Source organism: Festucalex cinctus, chromosome 11 (genome assembly GCF_051991245.1).
Source record: "Festucalex cinctus isolate MCC-2025b chromosome 11, RoL_Fcin_1.0, whole genome shotgun sequence".
Lineage (NCBI taxonomy): Eukaryota > Metazoa > Chordata > Actinopteri > Syngnathiformes > Syngnathidae > Festucalex > Festucalex cinctus.
The window spans coordinates 3230506-3253741 of NC_135421.1; the positions used below are offsets into that span (position 1 = coordinate 3230506).

General features: G+C 38.7%; 2 protein-coding genes and 1 long non-coding RNA gene across 8 annotated transcripts in view; 1 reads left to right on the forward strand and 2 right to left on the reverse strand.

Moving 5' to 3' along the window:
* The window catches only part of lmln (leishmanolysin-like (metallopeptidase M8 family)), a 216887-nt gene that overhangs the window by 174475 nt on the left and 19176 nt on the right, over positions 1-23236 (forward strand). The window lies entirely within an intron of this gene.
* Positions 1-23236, reverse strand: part of LOC144030208 (uncharacterized) — a 114284-nt gene that overhangs the window by 67387 nt on the left and 23661 nt on the right. The window lies entirely within an intron of this gene.
* LOC144030207 (uncharacterized) overlaps positions 1-23236 on the reverse strand; it is a 53225-nt gene that overhangs the window by 703 nt on the left and 29286 nt on the right. Inside the window, exons 2-4 of the mRNA XM_077536290.1 lie at positions 1854-1909; positions 1622-1705; positions 869-1070 (exon numbers count right to left, since the gene is read on the reverse strand). Coding sequence (XP_077392416.1) covers positions 869-1070; positions 1622-1702 — 283 coding nt within the window. The 5' untranslated portion in view covers positions 1703-1705; positions 1854-1909. The remainder of the gene's footprint in view (positions 1-868; positions 1071-1621; positions 1706-1853; positions 1910-23236) is intronic.

The following is a 23236-nucleotide window of genomic DNA, read 5'->3' on the forward strand; positions in this document are numbered from 1 at the left end:
TTACAGAACAGTCGTGTGCATATTTTTAGCATGGTAGTGTCTTAATACAAATGCATATTATGTAATGCACTGTATATGGATATTACAGACGTAATATTTGACGGTGATCTTATATTCATAGTTTTTGCCCGTTAATAAATAATATAGCTAGTAAGTAATAAGACACGCAAAAATGGTATAGTTGAATCCTCTGGGTCAAAAAGCAATGTTTTAGGATTGTGTGATGAAATGATGAATAAAAGTAAGGATACGACAGGTACATAAATGGTTATGTAAGTGTAAAATTTGGCATGGTGTGTCCAGATACATGCAGGATAAGTATAAAATATTATGGTGTGTGATTGATTTTTTCTTAGTAAAAATTTGTATTGTAAAGGTCAAGTCACTGTATGTCCAAAAAAATTTAAAAAAAAAAATCTATGGTATAGAAACATCATAATCAGGGGCAAAGACATAAACATAATAATAGTAATTAATAATGATAGAATTTAAATACAATCTTTTCCATGAATATGTCAGTTATTTTGAGAAGATACAGAAAAAAAAGAACTTTGAAGTGTCTATCAGTGGATGAAAGAGGGCAAGATCACAGCATAGCTACATGATATCAGTCACATTTGAAAGTAATCAAGTGTAGTATGTATTCACATTATATACATTGAGAAATTGCGGCTCAATAATCAGTCAGTGTTTTAGTTAACAGTCCAATTTTACCTTCAAGATATTCCTAACAGAAAAAAAGGAACGTGCATTAACAAAAAAATGTAAAAATGTCCATTGTCAAACATGTCATTCATTATACACAATGTGTAGGATGGGGATGCTTGCTGTGTTAGTGTTTGTGTGTCTTCCATGTCATATAGCTTACCATCACGGACAAATGCATCACATGCATCCTTTATATCCAATGCAGTCTGGAGTTCTTTCACAAGCTTGGTTTTGAAGTCTATCTGTTTTTCAAGTGCTCGATTGACTCGAGTCACATGGACTAGTTGGTTCATTTGGGAATGAAGATCAAGGCTGCGCTGGTATAAGTCGTTGCGACTGAAAGCATGATCAATGCATGCATACTGTAATGACAAAGCATTCAATGAAAATCAGTCATGTTAGATTCCATGATTCTAAATAGCAGAGGTAACGTGTTGGTGCAAAACGTTGTGGTCGTGTTGCATGTTACTCAATGGCTGTGTGTGTCAAAACGAGTTTATTTGAAAGAATATACAAATATATACACACGGACATATATATTTATACAGTATAACAGTACCGCATGTATTGGTTTTAAGGAAAGAGTTGAAAAGCAGTGTTCAGAAAAAAGCATAAGACGCACAAAGTACCATTTCACTACATGTAATAAGTTGTCAAGTAGACATGTGAATTAAGTGGTTAAGATAGTGGCTACTGTGCAAGTAAGCTTCAATTGTCTCTAAAAGGTTAGCATATGTGTTCTACATGATATCAATGGCTAGACGTGCTCGTGGAGAAACATTACAAACAGAAAAACACACTAAAGGTGCCTTTAACAAACCTGTTAATAAATGAGAACTTAATACATATATGTATGGCATACTGTATATGATTGAGAAAGTTGTCCTGTTTAGTTTATGTATTGTATACTTACGGAAAAAAGTTGGCAATCTTTGCGTATGGAGATGATTAGAGGGTCTTTATCAAAAGAGAATTTGCTTGGTGATTTGTTCATGTTCTGTAGAAAAGCAAAGGAGTAGAAATAAATACAGTATCATACTTCATAAACATACAAGAAATTTGTAGCTGTATTAACCATTGTTGGTATTTGAAGTGATAATTTAGGAATAGAAGTGTAGTGATTGCAGAATTTATAGAGTGCTTACCTTGTATGACTTTGTAGATGGAAATGTCTTTTGTTGAAAGAGCTCTTTGTTGTCTACTATATATGCAAGGACAAGCATAAGTAGGTGTGGTTATGAAGTACTTGACCATTGAAATAAAGCAGTGGTATCAAATGTATGGACCGTGGTTTGGCTCAGGCCTGCAAAGGGGTTTAATGTGGCACAAGAGATAATCTTGTAAGGTACAAAAAATAATAATAATATAATAGGTATGCCTCTGAGTTTTCACAAATCTAGGTCAAGTCAAGTCATCTTTAGTTATTTCGCGCTTGAATCATCCAATCGGAAATGCTCCATAAAAAATGTATAGAGGGTGCGATTTATTGCAAATTGCACACGAAATCTCTAAAAATTCATGTTAATGACAAGTCTGATGTGTGTGCAAAGTTTCACGAGTTTTCACACATGTATAGATAAAAAAAAACAAAGCAGCACTTTACTTGGCAACCAATGCATCGCTATAGCAGCAGCGTGCGACAAAATAAAAAACTTTCGATAAATTTGCATCTTAAACATCTTAAGATGAAACACACCAAGTTTGAACACGGTCGAATGAATTTTGTAGGAGGAGTTAAAATATGACCCCTAAAAAAGGCCACAAAAAAAGGCTACAAATCCCATCATAAATCAAAATGGCGGACTTCCTGTTTGGTTTAGCACATGGTTCCAAGAGACTTTTTTGTACATCGTGGGCTCTTATGTATGCCTCTAAATTATCATAGCGCTAGGTGAAACGTACAACCGGGAATGCTTCGTTAAAGAGGAGTTTTTTAGCTCAAAATGTGATGCCCGGCCCCTACGGGACTTCCTGTTGGGTTTAGCACATGGCACCAAGAGACTTTTTTGTACATCGTGGGCTGTTACATTTGTCTACAAATTTTCGTAGCTCTAGCTGCTTCGTACAACTGGGAATGCTTCATTAAGAAGTAATTTTTTCCTTTGCAAACTGTGCATGCCACGGCAACAGCGTGCGACAAAATAAAAAGCTTTCAATAACTTTTCATCTTCAACATCTTAAGATGAATCACACCAAGTTTGGAGATGATCGGATAAACTCTGTAGGAGGAGTTCGTTAAAATAAGACCCCTATGAAATGGCCCAAAAAATGGCAACACGTTCCAAAGTAAATCAAAATGGCGGACTTCCTGTTCGGTTTAGCATATGGTTCAAAAAGAGTTTTTTGTACCTTGAGGGCTGTTACATATGTCTTCAAATATTGGTAACTCTAGGTGAAATGTACAGCCGGGAATGCTTCATTAAGTTAGAATTTTGAAACACAAAATTTGATGCCTCGCCTCTGGCGGACTTCCTGTTAGGTTTAGCATATGGCACCAACAGGCTTTTTTGTAGATCATAGTCTGTTACATATGTGTACCAATTTTCGTAGCTCTAGATTAAACGTACCACCGGCAATGCTTCGTTAAGTAAGAATTTTGAAACTGTAAATTTGATGCCCCGCCACCGTCATATAGTATGTCAAAAACTTTAGATTTTTTACCATGATGTTGTCCCAGGTGTTGAGATGGTACAGCCCAAGTTTGAAGTCAATCGGGTTAACCGTGTAGGAGAAGCGGGCAAAAGTATGACCCCTGTAAATGTGCAAAAATGGGCCAAAATTGGACATTCAAATACTCATACCTCACTTCCTGTCTATTTTAGGGTACACATATCAAAGAGGTTTTTGTTCATCTGGATGTGCTACAGGTGCCACACAATTTTCGTAGCCATAGGACAATCGTAGCGGGACAGGGATCCGTTAAACCTATGTAGGTGGCGCTACAGAGCCATTTTTCTGTTATCATGTATGGCGACTTTAAAATATCAAATTTTTCGCCAGACCCGATCTGCGTGTAAAGTTTGGTGAGTTTTCGTTCATGTTTAGTGCCTCAAAAATGTGGTTGTTTGCGGAAAAGAATAATAACAAAGAAAAAGAAGAAGAAGAAGAATAATAATAACTAGAGCTGCGAGCAGCTATAAAGGGCCCTCGCAACCCGGGCCACGTTGGGGTCCTTGCACGTCTGGGTACTGGCACGTTGGGGTACTGTCAAATCGGACAAGGACCATCTAAAATGTTTTTGACAAGCCTTGTGTGTGCAAAGTTTAATCAAAACGCAAAATATGGTGTGCAATTCCCAAAATAAATTCAAAATGGTGGACTTCCTTTTAGGTTTAGCATACGGCTACAGAATACCTTTTGTAGGTCTTAAGCTAATAGGTATGCCTCCCAGTTTTCATAAATCTTGGTCAAGTCATCTTTAGTTGTGTATCGCTTGAATCATACAATTGGAAAAGCTCCATAAAAATGCATAGAGGGCGCTATTGAGCACAACGTTGGGTTACTTGCACGTCAGGGTACTGGCACGTTGGGGTACTGTTACATGGAACAAGGACCATTTAAAATTTTAGTTTTTTCCATGCCTTGTCTGTGCAAAGTTTAATGAAAGAGGCCAAAAATGATGCATAATTCCCAAAATAAAATCAAAATAGCGGACTTCCTCTTTGGTTTGGCAAATGGCTACATAATACTTTTTTGTAGGTCTAGCATAATCATACAATCGGAAATGCTTCATAAAAATGTCTAGAGGGCGCTATTTATTGCAAATTGCACAATAAATCTCTAAAAATTCATGTTCATGACAAGTCTGATGTGTTTGCAAAGTTTCATGAGTTTTCATGTGTATAAAAAAAAAAAAAAAAAGCAGCACTTGACAACTGTTACATGGAACAAGGACCATTTAAAATGTTAGTTTTTTCCATGCCTTGTCTGTGCAAAGTTTAATGAAAAAGGCCAAAAATGATGTATAATTCCCAAAATAAAATCAAAATAGCGGACTTCCTCTTTGGTTTGGCAAATGGCTACATAATACTTTTTTGTAGGTCTAGCATAATCATACAATCGGAAATGCTTCATAAAAATGTCTAGAGGGCGCTATTTATTGCAAATTGCACAATAAATCTCTGAAAATTCATGTTCATGACAAGTCTGATGTGTTTGCAAAGTTTCATGAGTTTTCATGTGTATAAAAAAAAAAAAGCAGCACTTGACAAACAATGCATTGCTATGGCAACAGCGTGTTACAAAATAAAAAACTTTCGATCACTTTGCATCTTAAACATCTTAAGATGAAACACACCAAGTTTGAAGACAGTCGGATAAATTTTGTAGGAGGGGTTCGTTAAAATATGACCCCTGAAAAAGGCCACAAAAAATGGCAACAAATCCCATCATAAATCAAAATGGCAGACTTCCTGTTTGGTTTAGCACATGGTTCCAAGACACTTTTTTTGTACATCATGGGCTCTTATGTATGCCTGCATATTATCATAGCGCTAGGTGAAACGTACAACCGGGAATGCTTCGTTAAAGAGGAGTTTTTTAGCTCAAAATGGGATGCCCGGCCCCTGGGGGACTTCCTGTTAGGTTAAGCACATGGCACCAAGAGACTTTTTTTGTACATCCTGGACTGTTACATATGTCTACAATTTTTCGTCGCTCTAGCTGCTTCGTACAACTGGGAATGCTTCATTAATAAGATTTTTTTTCCTTTGCAAAAAGTGCATGCCACGACAACAACGTGTGACGAAATAAAAAACTTTCAATAACTTTTCATTTTCAACATCTTAAGATGAATCACACCAAGTTTGAAGATGATCGGATAAACTCTGTAGGAGGAGTTTGTTAAAATATGACCCCTATGAAATGGCCAAAAAAAATGGCAACATATTCCAAAGTAAATCAAAATAGCGGACGTCCTGTTAGGTTTAGCATATGGTTCAAAAAGAGTTTTTTGTACCTCGAGGGCTGTTATATACCTCTACAAATTTTGGTAACTCTATGTGAAACGTACAGCCGGGTATGCTTTGTTAAAGAGGAGTTTTTTAGCTCAAAATGTGATGCCCGGCCCCTGGGGGACTTCCTGTTGGGTTTAGCACAGGGCACCAAGAGACTTTTTTGTACATCTTGGGCTGTTACATATGTCTACAAATTTTCATAGCTCTAGCTGCTTCGTACAAATGGGAATGCTTCTTGAAGGATATATTTTTTTCCTTTAAAAACAGTGCATGCCATGACAACAGCGTGCGACGAAATACAAAGCTTTCAATAACTTTTCATCTTCAACATCTTAAGATGAATCACACCAAGTTTGAAGATGATCGGATAAACACTGTAGGAGGAGTTCGTTAAAATAAGACCCCAATGAAATGGCCAAAAAAATGGCAACACGTTCCAAAATAAATCAAAATGGTGGACTTCCTGTTAGGTTTAGCATATGGTTCAAAAAGAGTTTTTTGTAGGTCATAGCCTGTTACATATGTGTACCAATTTTTGTAGCTCTAGATTAAACGTACAACCGGCAATGCTTCGTGAAGTAAGAATTTTTAAACTCTAAATTTGATGCGCCGCCGCCGTCATATAGTATATCAAAAACTTTTCATTTTTCACAATGATGTTGTCCCAGGTGTTGAGATGGTACATCCCAAGTTTGAAGTCAATCGGGTTAACCGTGTAGGAGAAGCGGGCAAAAGTATGACCCCTGTAAATGTGCAAAAATTGGCAAAAATTGGACATTTAAATACTCATACCTCACTTTCTGTCTATTTTAGGGTACACACTTCAAAGAGGTTTTTGTTCATTGGGATGTGCTACAGGTGCCACACAATTTTCATAGCCGTCGGACAATCGTAGCGGGACAGGGATCCGTTTAACCTATGTAGGGGGCGCTAAGGAACCATTTTTCTGTTATCATGTATGGCGACTTTAAAATATCAAATTTTTCGCCAGGCCTGATGTGCGTGTAAAGTTTGGTGAGTTTTTGGTCACGTTTAGTGTCTCAAAAATGCGATTGTTTGCGGAGAAGAATAATAATAAGAATAATAACTAGATCTGCGAGCAGCTATAAAGGGCCCTCGCAACCTGGGCCACGTTGGGGTACTTGCACGTCGGGGTACTGGCACGTTGGGGTACTGTCAAATCGGACAAGGACCATCTAAAATGTTTTTGACAAGCTTTGTGAGTGCAAAAGGCCAAAGATGGTGTGCAATTCCCAAAATAAATTCAAAATGGCGGACTTCCTTTTAGGTTTAGCATACGGCTACAGAATACTTTTTGTAGGTCTTAAGCTAATAGGTATGCCTCCCAGTTTTCACAAATCTAGGTCAAGTCATCTTTAGTTGTGTATCGCTTGAATCATAAAATTGGAAATGCTCCATAAAAATGCATAGAGGGCGCTATTGAGCACAACGTTGGGTTACTTGCACGTCAGGGTACTGGCACGTTGGGGTACTGTTACAAGGAACAAGGACCATTTAAAATGTTAGTTTTTTCCATGCCTTGTTTGTGCAAAGTTTAATGAAAGAGGCCAAAAATGATGTATAATTCCCAAAATAAAATCAAAATAGCGGACTTCCTCTTTGGTTTGGCAAATGGCTACATAATACTTTTTTGTAGGTATTCTGCTGATAGGGGTCTGTCCTAATTTTCACAAATCTAGCAGAATCATACAATCGGAAATACTTCATAAAAATGTCTAGAGGGCGCTATTTATTGCAAATTGCACAATAAATCTCTAAAAATTCATGTTCATGACAAGTCTGATGTGTTTGCAAAGTTTCATGAGTTTTCACACATGTATAGATAAAAAAACAAAGCAGCACTTTACTTGGCAAACAATGCATCGCTATAGCAGCAGCGTGCGACAAAATAAAACTTGCGATAACTTTGCATCTTAAACATCTTACGATGAAAGACACCAAGTTTGAAGACGGTCGGATGAACTTTGTACGAGGAGTTCGTTAAAATATGACCCCTGAAAAAGGCCACAAAAAATGGCAACAAATCCCATCGTAAATCAAAATGGCGGACTTCCTGTTTGGTTTAGCACATGGTTCCAAGAGACTTTTTTGTACATCGTCGGCTCTTATGTATGCCTGCAAATTATCATCGCGCTAGGTGAAACGTACAACCGGGAATGCTTCGTTAAAGAGGAGTTTTCTAGCTCAAAATGTGATGCCCGGCCCCTGGGGGACTTCCTGTTGGGTTTAGCACATGGCACCAAGAGACTTTTTTGTACATTGTGGGCTTTTACATATGTCTACAAATTTTTGTAGCTCTAGCTACTTCGCACAACTGGGAATGCTTCATTAAGAAGGATTTTTTTCCTTTGCAAAAAGTGCATGCCACGACAACAGCGTGCGACGAAATAAAGAGCTTTCAATAACTTTTCATCCTCAACATCTTAAGATGAGTCACACCAAGTTTGAAGATGATCGGATAAACTCTGTAGGAGGAGTTCGTTAAAATAAGACCCCTACGAAATGGCCCAAAAAATGGCAACACATTCCAAAGTAAATCAAAATGGCGGACGTCCTGTTAGGTTTAGCATATGGTTCAAAAAGAGTTTTTTGTACCTCGAGGGCTGTTATATACCTCTACAAATTTTGGTAACTCTAGGTGAAACGTACAGCCGGGTATGCTTTGTTAAAGAGGAGTTTTTTAGCTCAAAATGTGATGCCCGGCCCCTGGGGGACTTCCTGTTGGGTTTAGCACAGGGCACCAAGAGACTTTTTTGTACATCTTGGGCTGTTACATATGTCTACAAATTTTCGTAGCTCTCGCTGCTTCGTACAAATGGGAATGCTTCTTTAAGGATATTTTTTTTCCTTTGCAAACAGTGCATGCCATGACAACAGCGTGCGACGAAATACAAAGGTTTCAATATCTTTTCATCTTCAACATCTTAAGATGAATCACACCAAGTTTGAAGATGATCGGATAAACACTGTAGGAGGAGTTCGTTAAAATAAGACCCCAATGAAATGGCCAAAAAAATGGCAACACGTTCCAAAATAAATCAAAATGGCGGACTTCCTGTGAGGTTTAGCATATGGTTCAAAAAGAGTTTTTTGTAGGTCATAGCCTTTTACATATGTGTACAAATTTTCGTAGCTCTAGATTAAACGTACAACCGGCAATGCTTCGTGAAGTAAGAATTTTTAAACTCTAAATTTGATGCGTCGCCGCCGTCATATAGTATATCAAAAACTTTAGATTTTTTACAATGATGTTGTCCCAGGTGTTGAGATGGTCCATCCCAAGTTTGAAGTCAATCGGGTTAACCGTGTAGGAGAAGCGGGCAAAAGTATGACCCCTGTAAATGTGCAAAACTGGGCCAAAATTGGACATTCAGATGATCATACCTCACTTTCTGTCTATTTTAGGGTACACACATCAAAGAGGTTTTTGTTCATCTGGATGTGCTACGGGTGCCACACAATTTTCGTCGCCATAGGACAATCGTAGCGGGACAGGGATCCGTTTAACCTATGTAGGTGGCGCTATGGAGCCATTTTTCTGTTATCATGTATGGCGACTTTAAAATATCAAATTTTTCGCCAGGCCTGATGTGCGTGTAAAGTTTGGTGAGTTTTCGTTCACGTTTAGCGTCTCAAAAATGCGATTGTTTGCGGAGAAGAATAATAATAAGAATAATAATAATAACTAGAGCTGCGAGCAGCTATAAAGGGCCCTCGCAACCCGGGCCACGTTGGGGTACTTGCACGTCGGGGTACTGGCACGTTGGGGTACTGTCAAATAGGACAAGACCATCTAAAATGTTTTTGACAAGCCTTGTGTGTGCAAAGTATAATCAAAACGCAAAATATGGTGTGCAATTCCCAAAATAAATTCAAAATGGTGGACTTCCTTTTAGGTTTAGCATACGGCTACAGAATACCTTTTGTAGGTCTTAAGCTAATAGGTATGCCTCCCAGTTTTCATAAATCTTGGTCAAGTCATCTTTAGTTGTGTATCGCTTGAATCATACAATTGGAAATGCTCCATAAAAATGCATAGAGGGCGCTATTGAGCACAACGTTGGGTTACTTGCACGTCAGGGTACTGGCACGTCGGGGTACTGTAACATGGAACAAGGACCATTTAAAATGTTAGTTTTTTCCATGCCTTGTCTGTGCAAAGTTTAATGAAAAAGGCCAAAAATGATGTATAATTCCCAAAATAAAATCAAAATAGCGGACTTCCTCTTTGGTTTGGCAAATGGCTACATAATACTTTTTTGTAGGTCTAGCATAATCATACAATCGGAAAGGCTTCATAAAAATGTCTAGAGGGCGCTATTTATTGCAAATTGCACAATAAATCTCTGAAAATTCATGTTCATGACGAGTCTGATGTGTTTGCAAAGTTTCATGAGTTTTCATGTGTATAAAAAAAAAAAGCAGCACTTGACAAACAATGCATTGCTATGGCAACAGCGTGTTACAAAATAAAAAACTTTCGATTACTTTGCATCTTAAACATCTTAAGATGAAACACACCAAGTTTGAAGACAGTCGGATAAATTTTGTAGGAGGGGTTCGTTAAAATATGACCCCTGAAAAAGGCCACAAAAAATGGCAACAAATCCCATCATAAATCAAAATGGCAGACTTCCTGTTTGGTTTAGCACATGGTTCCAAGAGACTTTTTTGTACATCGTGGGCTCTTATGTATGCCTGCAAATTATCATAGCGCTAGGTGAAACGTACAACCGGGAATGCTTCGTTAAAGAGGAATTTTTTAGCTCAAAATGTGATGCCCGGCCCCTGGGGGACTTCCTGTTGCGTTTAGCACATGGCACCAAGAGACATTTTTGTACATCCTGGGCTGTTACATATGTCTACAATTTTTCGTCGCTCTAGCTGCTTCGTACAACTGGGAATGCTTCATTAAGAAGGATTTTTTTCCTTTGCAAAAAGTGCATGCCACGATAACAGCGTGTGCCGAAATAAAAAACTTTCAATAACTTTTCATTTTCAACATCTTAAGATGAATTACACCAAGTTTGAAGATGATCGGATAAACTCTGTAGGAGCAGTTTGTTAAAATATGACTCCTATGAAATGGCCAAAAAAAAATGGCAACACATTCCAAAGTAAATCAAAATGGCGGACGTCCTGTTAGGTTTAGCATATGGTTCAAAAAGAGTTTTTTGTACCTCGAGGGCTGTTATATACCTCTACAAATTTTGGTAACTCTAGGTGAAACGTACAGCCGGGTATGCTTTGTTAAAGAGGAGGTTTTTTTAGCTCAAAATGTGATGCCCGGCCCCTGGGGGACTTCCTGTTGGGTTTAGCACAGGGCACCAAGAGACTTTTTTGTACATCTTGGGCTGTTACATATGTCTACAAATTTTCGTAGCTCTAGCTGCTTCGTACAACTGGCAATGCTTCTTTAAGGATACTTTTTTTCCTTTGCAAACAGTGCATGCCATGACAACAGCGTGCGACGAAATACAAAGCTTTCAATAACTTTTCATCTTCAACATCTTAAGATGAATCACACCAAGTTTGAAGATGATCGGATAAACACTGTAGGAGGAGTTCGTTAAAATAAGACCCCAATGAAATGGCCAAAAAAATGGCAACACGTTCCAAAATAAATCAAAATGGTGGACTTCCTGTTAGGTTTAGCATATGGTTCAAAAAGAGTTTTTTGTAGGTCATAGTCTGTTACATATGTGTACCAATTTTCGTAGCTCTAGATTAAACGTACAACCGGCAATGCCTCGTGAAGTAAGAATTTTTAAACTCTAAATTTGATGCGCCGCCGCTGTCATATAGTATATCAAAAACTTTTCATTTTTCACAATGATGTTGTCCCAGGTGTTGAGATGGTACATCCCAAGTTTGAAGTCAATCGGGTTAACCGTGTAGGAGAAGCGGGCAAAAGTATGACCCCTGTAAATATGCAAAACTGGGCCAAAATTGGACATTTAAATACTCATACCTCACTTTCTGTCTATTTTAGGGTACACACTTCAAAGAGGTTTTTGTTCATTGGGATGTGCTACAGGTGCCACACAATTTTCATAGCCGTCGGACAATCGTAGCAGGACAGGGATCCGTTTAACCTATGTAGGGGGCGCTAAGGAGCCATTTTTCTGTTATCATGTATGGCGACTTTAAAATATCAAATTTTTCGCCAGGCCTGATGTGCGTGTAAAGTTTGGTGAGTTTTCGGTCACGTTTAGTGTCTCAAAAATGCGATTGTTTGCGGAGAAGAATAATAATAAGAATAATAATAATAAGAAGAATTCCTACAAAAACAATAGGGCCTCGCAGCGGCACCGCCGCCGCCGCTGCTCGGGCCCTAATAAGAAGAATTCCTACAAAAACAATAGGGCCTCGCAGCGGCACCGCCGCCGCCGCTGCTCGGGCCCTAATAAGAATTCCTTCAGGAACAATAGGGACCTCGCAGCGGTCGCTGCTCGGGCCCTAATAATTATAATAATAATAATTTTTACAAAAACAATAGGGACCTCGCAGCGGTCGCTGCTCGGGCCCTAATAATAATAATAATTTTTACAAAAACAATAGGGACCTCGCAGCGTTCGCTGCTCGGGCCCTAATAATAATAATAATTTTTACAAAAACAATAGGGACCTCGCAGCGGTCGCTGCTCGGGCCCTAATAATAATAATAATTTTTACAAAAACAATAGGGACCTCGCAGCGGTCGCTGCTCGGGCCCTAACTAGAGCTGCGAGCAGCTATAAAGGGCCCTCGCAGCCCGGGCCACGTTGGGGTACTTGCATGTTGGGGTACTTGCACATTGGGGTACAGGCACATTGGAAGCAGAATTTCTTTGAAAATGGCATGATAAACATGTGGATTTTTTTTTTTTTGCCAGGTGTGATGAGTGTGTCCTTGCACGTTGGGGTACTTGCACGTTAGGGTACTGGCACGTTGGGGTACTGGCATATTGGAAGCAAAATTTCTTTGAAAATGGCATAATAAACGTTTACATGTAGAATTTTTTTTTGCCACTGTGTGTCAAGCTCAACGGGTTTTGGTGATTGTTAAGACCTGCAAAAATCAGCGTCCTTATTTATTTTTAGGCAATGAGTTGCCCTGATTGGTATTTTTTGTAAAAGTGTATATATACATCATCGCTCGTTGTACTCATTGCACAATGTTACTTTTATTGTCCAAAGGGGCAATCAAAAATGAATAAAACAAAATGGAAACGTACATACGTTTGGATCGGTGTGAAGCCAGTGAACAATTTGAGTGGTGGAAACTAAAAGAATATTCATAAATGACTTAGTCATCACACTTAGAATGAGTTTACATTTTTTGTACAAAATACCGTATGTGGGTTTTTTTTTTTTATATAAGCCTCAAGGGCTAGGTGGCGCTGTATTTATAACTGAATGTTGTCATCGAGATACCTTCAGGCCTTGATTATAAGCATACATGTCAAGTGTGGGATTTTTTTTGGAGCATGTACCGTGGAGTTATTAAGCATATCCTTCATTCACGATATTGCTTTTAATGTCCACAGAGGCTATCAAAAATAAATAAAAATATATATATGTTTGGATAAGTCTGATGCCAGTGAACATTTTGAGTGGTGGAAACTAAAAGAATATTCATAAATGACTTAGTTATCACACTTAGAATGAGTTTACATTTTTTGTACAAAATACAGTATGTGGGGTATTTTTTTTTTATGCCTCAAGGGCTAGGTGGCGCTGTATATATAACTGAATGTTGTCATAGAGATAGCTTCAGGCCTTGACGATAAACATACATGTCAAGTTTGGGATTTTTTGGAGCATGTACCGGGGAGTTATTAAGCATATCCTTTTTCAGTGCGAAACACAAATTTTGATGCCCCGCCTTCATCATATAGTATTTCGAAAGGTCAAGATTTTTCCCCCTGTCGTTGGCTCAGGTCTTGACATGGTCCAGGTCAAGTCTTAACTCAGTCAGATGAAACGTGTAGGAGAAGTGGGCAAAAGTCTGCCCCCTGTGAATGTGCAAAAATAGTCAAAAATGGGACATTCAAAAATTCGTAGCTAACTTCCTGTTCATTTTAGCATATGGGTCCAAGAGACTTTTTTGTAGGTCTTGGGCTCCCTCATACACCTAAAAATATTCGTCGTTCTTGCTTAAACGTACAACCGGGGCTGCTTCGTTAAAAACTTCAAGGGGGCGCTATTGAGTCATTTTTGTAAAAATAGCACAATCAACATTAAAATATTGCTCATTTTACCAGGCCAGATGTGTGTGCCAAGTTTCATGAGTTTCTGTGCATGTTTAGACCCTCAAAACTGGCGTTGTTTTCTTGGCGAACAGCGCTTAGCCACACCCACAGCAATTCGCGAAAACTCACAAACTTCGTGTTGTGACATCATGAAGGCCGAAACCCTCATCTGAGCAAATATGAGGTAGGTCCAGTTAACGTGTTTGGAGAAAAACGTAGAAGAAAATTCGTAAGAAAAAAAATTGCCACTAGGTGGCGCTATCAGTTAGATGAAATATAAGTCAGTAGATGTCTTTAGGGCTGGACTCTCATCAAATGTGTGAAATTTTGAGAAGATAGGATCATCTCGGTCAAGTTAATGCAGCTTTTATTTTCACAAAAAATCTTCAGACTTTGCGTCACCGTAGCGGCCACGCCCTTTGGCGAAAAGTTACAATATTCGGTGTGGGGCATGATCAACATCTTAAGGCTTTTCTGACCAATTTTCAAATGGATCCCTTCAACAAGCTCAGCACAGTAGCTAAAAACGTAAAGTATGACATTTATTGTAACCACTAGGTGGTGCTATATGTATAACTGAATTTTATCATATAGATGTTTTCAGGCCGTGACTATTACGTTGCCTGAGAAGTTTGAGATTTTTTGGAGCTTGAACATGGGAGTTATTAAGCATTTGCTCTTTCTGGACAAATGAAATTTTAAAGGCAATATTTGATGCCCCGCCCCCGTCATATAGTATTTCAAAAAGGCAAGATGTTTTGCCCAGTTGTTCTCTCAGGTCTTGAGATGATAAATGCCAAGTTTGAAGTCAATTGGATGAAAAATGTTTGCAAAGAGGGAAAAAGCATGACCACAGTGAATGTGCCAAAATAGGCCAAAATTGGACATTAAAAAATTCATAGCTCACTTCCTGTACATTTTAGCTACATGGTCCCAATAGACTTTTTTGTGCGTCTCGGGGTGCTACACGTGCCTGCCAATTTTTGTTGCTCTAGCTCAAACGTGCCGGGCTTGGTTTTTATTTTTCTACGCTAGGGGGCGCTATCGAGTCGCATTGTTATGACGACTTAATAATATCAAATTTTTCGCCGGGCCTGAGGAGTGTGCAAAGTTCGGTGAGTTTTCGTGAATGTTTAGGTACCCAAAATCGCGATCGTTTGCGGAGAATAAAGAAGAATAATAATAACTAGAGCTGCGAGCAGCTATAAAGGGCCCTCGCAGCCCGGGCCACGTTGGGGTCCTTGCACGTTGGGGTACTTGCACGTTAGGGTACTGGCACGTTGGGGTACTGGCATATTGGAAGCAAAATTTCTTTGAAAATGGCATAATAAACGTTTACATGTAGAATATTTTTTTTGCCAGTGTGTGTCAGTGTGTGTCAAGCTCAACGGGTTTTTGTGATTGTTAAGACCTGCAAAAATCAGCGTCCTTATTTATTTTTAGGCAATGAGTTGCCCTGATTGGTATTTTTTGTAAAAGTGTATCTATACATCATCGCTCGTTGTACTCATTGCACAATGTTACTTTTATTGTCCAAAGGAGCAATCAAAAATGAATAAAACAAAATGGAAACGTACATACGTTTGGATCGGTGTGAAGCCAGTGAACAATTTGAGTGGTGGAAACTAAAAGAATATTCATAAATGACTTAGTTATCACACTTAGAATGAGTGTACATTTTTTGTACAAAATACCGTATGTGGGTTTTTTTTTTATATAAGCCTCAAGGGCTAGGTGGCGCTGTATTTATAACTGAATGTTGTCATAGAGATACCTTCAGGCCTTGATTATAAGCATACATGTCAAGTGTGGGATTTTTTTTGGAGCATGTACCGTGGAGTTATTAAGCATATCCTTCATTCACGATATTGCTTTTAATGTCCATAGAGGCTATCAAAAATAAATAAAAATATATATATGTTTGGATAAGTCTGATGCCAGTGAACATTTTGAGTGGTGGAAACTAAAAGAATATTCATAAATGACTTCGTTATCACACTTAGAATGAGTTTACATTTTTTGTACAAAATACCGTATGTGGGGTATTTTTTTTTCATGCCTCAAGGGCGAGGTGGCGCTGCATATATAACTGAATGTTGTCATAGAGATAACTTCAGGCCTTGACGATAAACATACATGTCAAGTTTGGGATTTTTTGGAGCATGTACCGGGGAGTTATCAAGCATATCCTTTTTCATTGTGAAACACAAATTTTGATGCCCCGCCCTCATCATATAGTATTTCGAAAAGTCAAAATTTTTCCCCCTGTCGTTGGCTCAGGTCTTGACATGGTCCAGGCCAAGTCTTAACTCAGTCGGATGAAACGTGTAGGAGAAGTGGGCAAAAGTCTGCCCCCTGTGAATGTGCAAAAATCGTCAAAAATGGGACATTCAAAAATTCGTAGCTCACTTCCTGTTCATTTTAGGATATGGGTCCAAGAGACTTTTTTGTAGGTCTTGGGCTCCCTCATACAAGCTAAAAATATTCGTCGTTCTTGCTTAAACGTACAACCGGGGCTGCTTCGTTAAAAACTTCTAGGGGGCGCTATTGAGTCATTTTTGTAAAAATAGCACAATCAACAATAAAATATTGCTCATTTTACCAGGCCGGATGTGTGTGCCAAGTTTCATGAGTTTCTGTGCATGTTTAGACCCTCAAAACTGGCGTTGTTTTCTTGGCGAACAGTGCTTAGCCACGCCCACAGCGATTCGCGAAAACTCACAAACTTCGTGTTGTGACATCATGAAGGCCGAATCCCTCATCTGAACAAATATGAGGTAGGTCCAGTTAACGTGTTTGGAGAAAAACGTAGAAGAAAATTCGTAATAAAAAAAATTGCCACTAGGTGGCGCTATCAGTTACATGAAATGTAAGTTAGTAGATGTCTTTAGAGCTGGACTCTCATCAAATGTGTGAAATTTTGAGAAGATAGGATCATCTCGGTCAAGTTAATGCAGCTTTTATTTTCACAAAAAATCTTCAGACTTTGCGTCACCGTAGCGGCCACGCCCTTTGGCGAAAAGTTACAATATTCGGTGTGGGGCATGATCAACATCTTAAGGCTTTTCTGACCAATTTTCAAATGGATCCCTTCAACAAGCTCAGCACAGTAGCTAAAAACGTAAAGTATGACATTTATTGTAACCACTAGGTGGCGCTATATGTATAACTGAATTTTGTCATATCGATGTTTTCAGGCTGTGACTATTACGTTGCCTGAGAAGTTTGAGATTTTTTGGAGCTTCAACATGGGAGTTATTAAGCATTTGCTCTTTCTGGACAAATGAAATTTTAAAGGCAATATTTGATGCTCCGCCCCCGTCGTATACTATTTCGAAAAGGCAAGATGTTTTGCCCAGCTGTTCTCTTAGGTCTTGAGATGATAAATGCCAAGTTTGAAGTCAATTGGATGAAAAATGTTTGCAAAGGGGGAAAAAGCATGACCACAGAGAATGTGCCAAAATAGGCCAAAATTGGACATTAAAAAATTCATAGCTCACTTCCTGTACATTTTAGCTACATGGTCCCAATAGACTTTTTTGTGCGTCTCGGGGTGCTACACGTGCCTGCCAATTTTCGTTGCTCTAGCTCAAACGTGCCGGGCTTGGTTTTTATTTTTCTACGCTAGGGGGCGCTATCGAGTCGCATTGTTATGACGACTTAATAATATCAAATTTTTCGCCGGGCCTGAGGAGTGTGCAAAGTTCGGTGAGTTTTCGTGAATGTTTAGGTACCCAAAATCGCGATCGTTTGCGGAGAATAAAGAAGAATAATAATAATAATAATAATAATAATAATAATAATAATAACTAGAGCTGCGAGCAGCTATAAAGGGCCCTCGCAGCCCGGGCCACGTTGGGGTCCTTGCACGTTGGGGTACTTGCACGTTAGGGTACTGGCACGTTGGGGTACTGGCATATTGGAAGCAAAATTTCTTTGAAAATGGCATAATAAACGTTTACATGGAGAATATTTTTTTTGCCAGTGTCTGTCAAGCTCAACGGGTTTTGGTGATTGTTAAGACCTGCAAAAATCAGCGTCCTTATTTATTTTTAGGCAATGAGTTGCCCTGATTGGTATTTTTTGTAAAAGTGTATATATACATCATTGCTCGTTGTACTCATTGCACAATGTTACTTTTATTGTCCAAAGGGGCAATTAAAAATGAATAAAACAAAATGGAAACGTACATACGTTTGGATCGGTGTGAAGCCAGTGAACAATTTGAGTGGTGGAAACTAAAAGAATATTCATAAATGACTTAGTTTTAACACTTAGAATGAGTTTACATTTTTTGTACAAAATACCGTATGTGTTTTTTTTTTTTTATATATTATGCCTCAAGGGCTAGGTGGCGCTGTATTTATAACTGAATGTTGTCATAGAAATACCTTCAGGCCTTGATTATAAGCATACATGTCAAGTGTGGGATTTTTTTTGGAGCATGTACCGTGGAGTTATTATGCATATCCTTCATTCACGATATTGCTTTTAATGTCCACAGAGGCTATCAAAAATAAAAAAATATATATATATATGTTTGGATAAGTCTGATGCCAGTGAACATTTTGAGTGGTGGAAACTAAAAGAATATTCATAAATGACTTAGTTATCACACTTAGAATGAGTTTACATTTTTTGTACAAAATACCGTATGTGGGGTATTTTTTTTTTATGTTTCAAGGGCTAGGTGACGCTGCATATATAACTGAATGTTGTCATAGAGATAGCTTCAGGCCTTGACGATAAACATACATGTCAAGTTTGGGATTTTTTGGAGCATGTACCGGGGAGTTATTAAGCATATCCTTTTTCAGTGCGAAACACAAATTTTGATGCCCCGCCTTCATCATATAGTATTTCGAAAAGTCAAGATTTTTCCCCCTGTCGTTGGCTCAGGTCTTGACATGGTCCAGGTCAAGTCTTAACTCAGTCAGATGAAACGTGTAGGAGAAGTGGGCAAAAGTCTGCCCCCTGTGAATATGCAAAAATCGTCAAAAATGGGACATTCAAAAATTCGTAGCTCACTTCCTGTTCATTTTAGCATATGGGTCCAAGAGACTTTTTTGTAGGTCTTGGGCTCCCTCATACACCTAAAAATTTTCGTAGATCTTGCTTGAACGTACAACCGGGGCTGCTTCATTAAAAATTCCTAGGGGGCGCTATTGAGTCATTTTTGTAAAAATAGCACAATCAACAATAAAATATTGTTCATTTTACCAGGCCAGATGTGTGTGCCAAGTTTCATGAGTTTCTGCGCATGTTTAGACCCTCAAAACTGGCGTTGTTTTCTTGGCGAACAGTGCTTAGCCACGCCCACAGCGATTCGCGAAAACTCACAAACTTCGTGTTGTGACATCATGAAGGCCGAATCCCTTATCTGAGCAAATATGAGGTAGGTCCAGTTAACGTGTTTGGAGAAAAACGTAGAAGAAAATTCGTAAGAAAAAAAATTGCCACTAGTTGGCGCTATCAGTAAGATGAAATATAACTTCATAGATGTCTTTAGGGCTGGACTCTCATCAAATGTGTGAAATTTTGAGAAGATAGGATCATCTCGGTCAAGTTAATGCAGCTTTTATTGTCACGAAAAATCTTTAGACTTTGCGGCACCGTAGCGGCCACGCCCTTTGGCGAAAAGTTACAATATTCGGTATGGGGCATGATCAACATCTTAAGGCTTTTCTGACCAATTTTCAACTGGATCCCTTCAACGAGCTCAGCGCAGTAGCTAAAAATGTAAAGTATGACATTTATTGTTACCACTAGGTGGCGCTATATGTATAACTGAACTTTATCATATAGATGTTTTCAGGCCGTGACTATTACATTGCCTGAGAAGTTTGAGATTTTTTGGAGCTTGAACATGGGAGTTATTAAGCATTTGCTCTTTCTGGACAAATGAAATTTTAAAGGCAATATTTGATGCCCCGCCCCCATCATATAGTATTTCGAAAAGGCAAGACTTTTTGCCCAGTTGTTCTCTCACGTCTTGAGATGATAAATGCCAAGTTTGAAGTTAATTGGATGAAAAATGTTTGCAGAGGGGGAAAAAGCATGACCACAGTGAATGTGCCAAAATAGGCCAAAATTGGACATTAAAAAATTCATAGCTCATTTCCTGTACATTTTAGCTACATGGTCCCAATAGACTTTTTTGTGCATCTCGGGGTGCTACACGTGCCTGCCAATTTTCGTTGCTCCAGCTCAAACGTGCCGGGCTTGGCTTTTATTTTTCTACGCTAGGGGGCGCTATAGAGTCGCGTTGTTATGACGACTTCATAATATCGAATTTTTCGCCGGGCCTGAGGAGTGTGCAAAGTTCGGTGAGTTTTCGTGAATGTTTAGGTACCCAAAATCGGGATCGTTTGCGGAGAATAAAGAAGAATAATAATAATAATAACTAGAGCTGCGAGCAGCTATAAAGGGCCCTCGCAGCCCGGGCCACGTTGGGGTCCTTGCACGTTGGGGTACTGGCACGTTGGGGTACTGGCATATTGGAAGCAAAATTTCTTTGAAAATGGCATAATAAACGTTTACATGTAGAATATTTTTTTTGCCAGTGTGTGTCAAGCTCAACGGGTTTTGGTGATTGTTAAGACCTGCAAAAATCAGCGTCCTTTTTTATTTTTAGGCAATGAGTTGCCCTGATTGGTATTTTTTGTAAAAGTGTATATAGACATCATCGCTCGTTATACTCATTGCACAATGTTACTTTTATTGTCCAAAGGGGCAATCAAAAATGAATAAAACAAAATGGAAACATACATACGTTTGGATCGGTGTGAAGCCAGCGAACAATTTGAGTAGTGGAAACTAAAAGAATATTAATAAATGACTTAGTTATCACACTTAGAATGAGTTTACATTTTTTGTACAAAATACCGTATGTGTTTTTTTTTTTTATGCCTCAAGGGCTAGATGGCGCTTTATTTATAACTGAATGTTTTCATAGAGATACCTTCAGGCCTTGATTATAAGCATACATGTCCAGTGTGGGATTTTTTTTGGAGCATGTACCGTGGAGTTATTAAGCATATCCTTCATTCACGATATTGCTTTTAATGTCCATAGAGGCGATAAAAAATAAATAAAAATATATATATGTTTGGATAAGTCTGATGCCAGTGAACATTTTGAGTGGTGGAAACTAAAAGAATATTCATAAATGACTTAGTTATCACACTTAGAATGAGTTTACATTTTTTGGACAAAATACCGTATGTGGGGTATTTTATTTTATGCCTCAAGGGCTAGGTGGCGCTGTATATATAACTGAATATTGTCATAGAGATACCTTCAGGCCTTGACGATAAACATACATGTCAAGTTTGGGATTTTTTGGAGCATGTACCGGGGAGTTATCAAGCATATCCTTTTTCATTGTGAAACACAAATTTTGATGCCCCGCCCTCATCATATAGTATTTCGAAAAGTCAAGATTTTCCCCCCTGTCGTTGGCTCAGGTCTTGACATGGTCCAGGTCAAGTCTTAACTCAGTTGGATGAAACGTGGAGAAGAAGTGGGCAAAAGTATGCCCCCTGTAAATGTGCAAAAATCATCAAAAATGGGACAATCGGGTTGTGGGGTACTGGCATATTGGAAGCAAAATTTCTTTGAAAATGGCATAATAAACCTTTACATGTAGAATATTTTTTTTGCCAGTGTGTGTCAAGCTCAACGGGTTTTGGTGATTGTTAAGACCTGCAAAAATCAGCGTCCTTTTTTATTTTTAGGCAATGAGTTGCCCTGATTGGTATTTTTTGTAAAAGTGTATATATACATCATCGCTCGTTGTACTCATTGCACAATGTTACTTTTATTGTCCAAAGGGGCAATCAAAAATGAATAAAACAAAATGGAAACGTACATACGTTTGGATCGGTGTGAAGCCAGTGAAAAATTTGAGTGGTGGAAACTAAAAGAATATTCATAAATGACTTAGTCATCACACTTAGAATGAGTTTACATTTTTTTGTACAAAATACCGTATGTGGTTTTTTTTTTTTATATAAGCCTCAAGGGCTAGGTGGCGCTGTATTTATAACTGAATGTTGTCATCGAGATACCTTCAAGCCTTGATTATAAGCATACATGTCAAGTGTGGGATTTTTTTTGGAGCATGTACCGTGGAGTTATTAAGCATATCCTTCATTCACGATATTGCTTTTAATGTCCACAGAGGCTATCAAAAATAAATAAAAATATATATATGTTTGGATAAGTCTGATGCCAGTGAACATTTTGAGTGGTGGAAACTAAAAGAATATTCATAAATGACTTAGTTATCACACTTAGAATGAGTTTACATTTTTTGGACAAAATACCGTATGTGGGGTATTTTTTTTTTATGCCTCAAGGGCTAGGTGGCGCTGCATATATAACTGAATGTTGTCATAGAGATAGCTTCAGGCCTTGACGATAAACATACATGTCAAGTTTGGGATTTTTTGGAGCATGTACCGGGGAGTTATTAAGCATATCCTTTTTCAGTGCGAAACACAAATTTTGATGCCCCGCCTTCATCATATAGTATTTCGAAAGGTCAAGATTTTTCCCCCTGTCGTTGGCTCAGGTCTTGACATGGTCCAGGTCAAGTCTTAACTCAGTCAGATGAAACGTGTAGGAGAAGTGGGCAAAAGTCTGCCCCCTGTGAATGTGCAAAAATTGTCAAAAATGGGACATTCAAAAATTCGTAGCTCACTTCCTGTTCATTTTAGCATATGGGTCCAAGAGACTTTTTTTGTAGGACTTGGGCTCCCTCATACACCTAAAAATATTCGTCGTTCTTGCTTAAACGTACAACTGGGGCTGTTTCGTTAAAGATTTCTAGGGGGCGCTATTGAGTCATTTTTGTAAAAATAGCACAATCGCCGATAAAAAATTGCTCATTTTGCCAGGCCAGCTGTGTGTGCCAAGTTTCGTGTGTTTCTGTGCCAGTTTAGGCCCTCAAAATTGGCGTTGTTTTCTTGGCGAACAGCGCTTAGCCACGCCCACAGCGACTCGCGAAAACTCACAAACTTCGTGTTGTGACAGCATGAAGGCCGACACCCTCATCTGAGCAAATATGAGGTAGGTCCAGTTAACATGGTTGGAGAAAAACATTGAAGAAAAATCGTAAGAAAAAAAATTGCCAGTAGGTGGCGCTATCAGTAAGATGAAATATAAGTTTGTAGATGTCTTTAGGGCTGGACTCTCATCAATTGTGTACAATTTTGAGAAGATAGCATCATCTCGGTCAAGTTAATGCAGCTTTTGTTGTCACGAGAAATCTTCAGACTTTGCGGCACCGTAGCGGCCACGCCCTTTGGCGAAAAGTT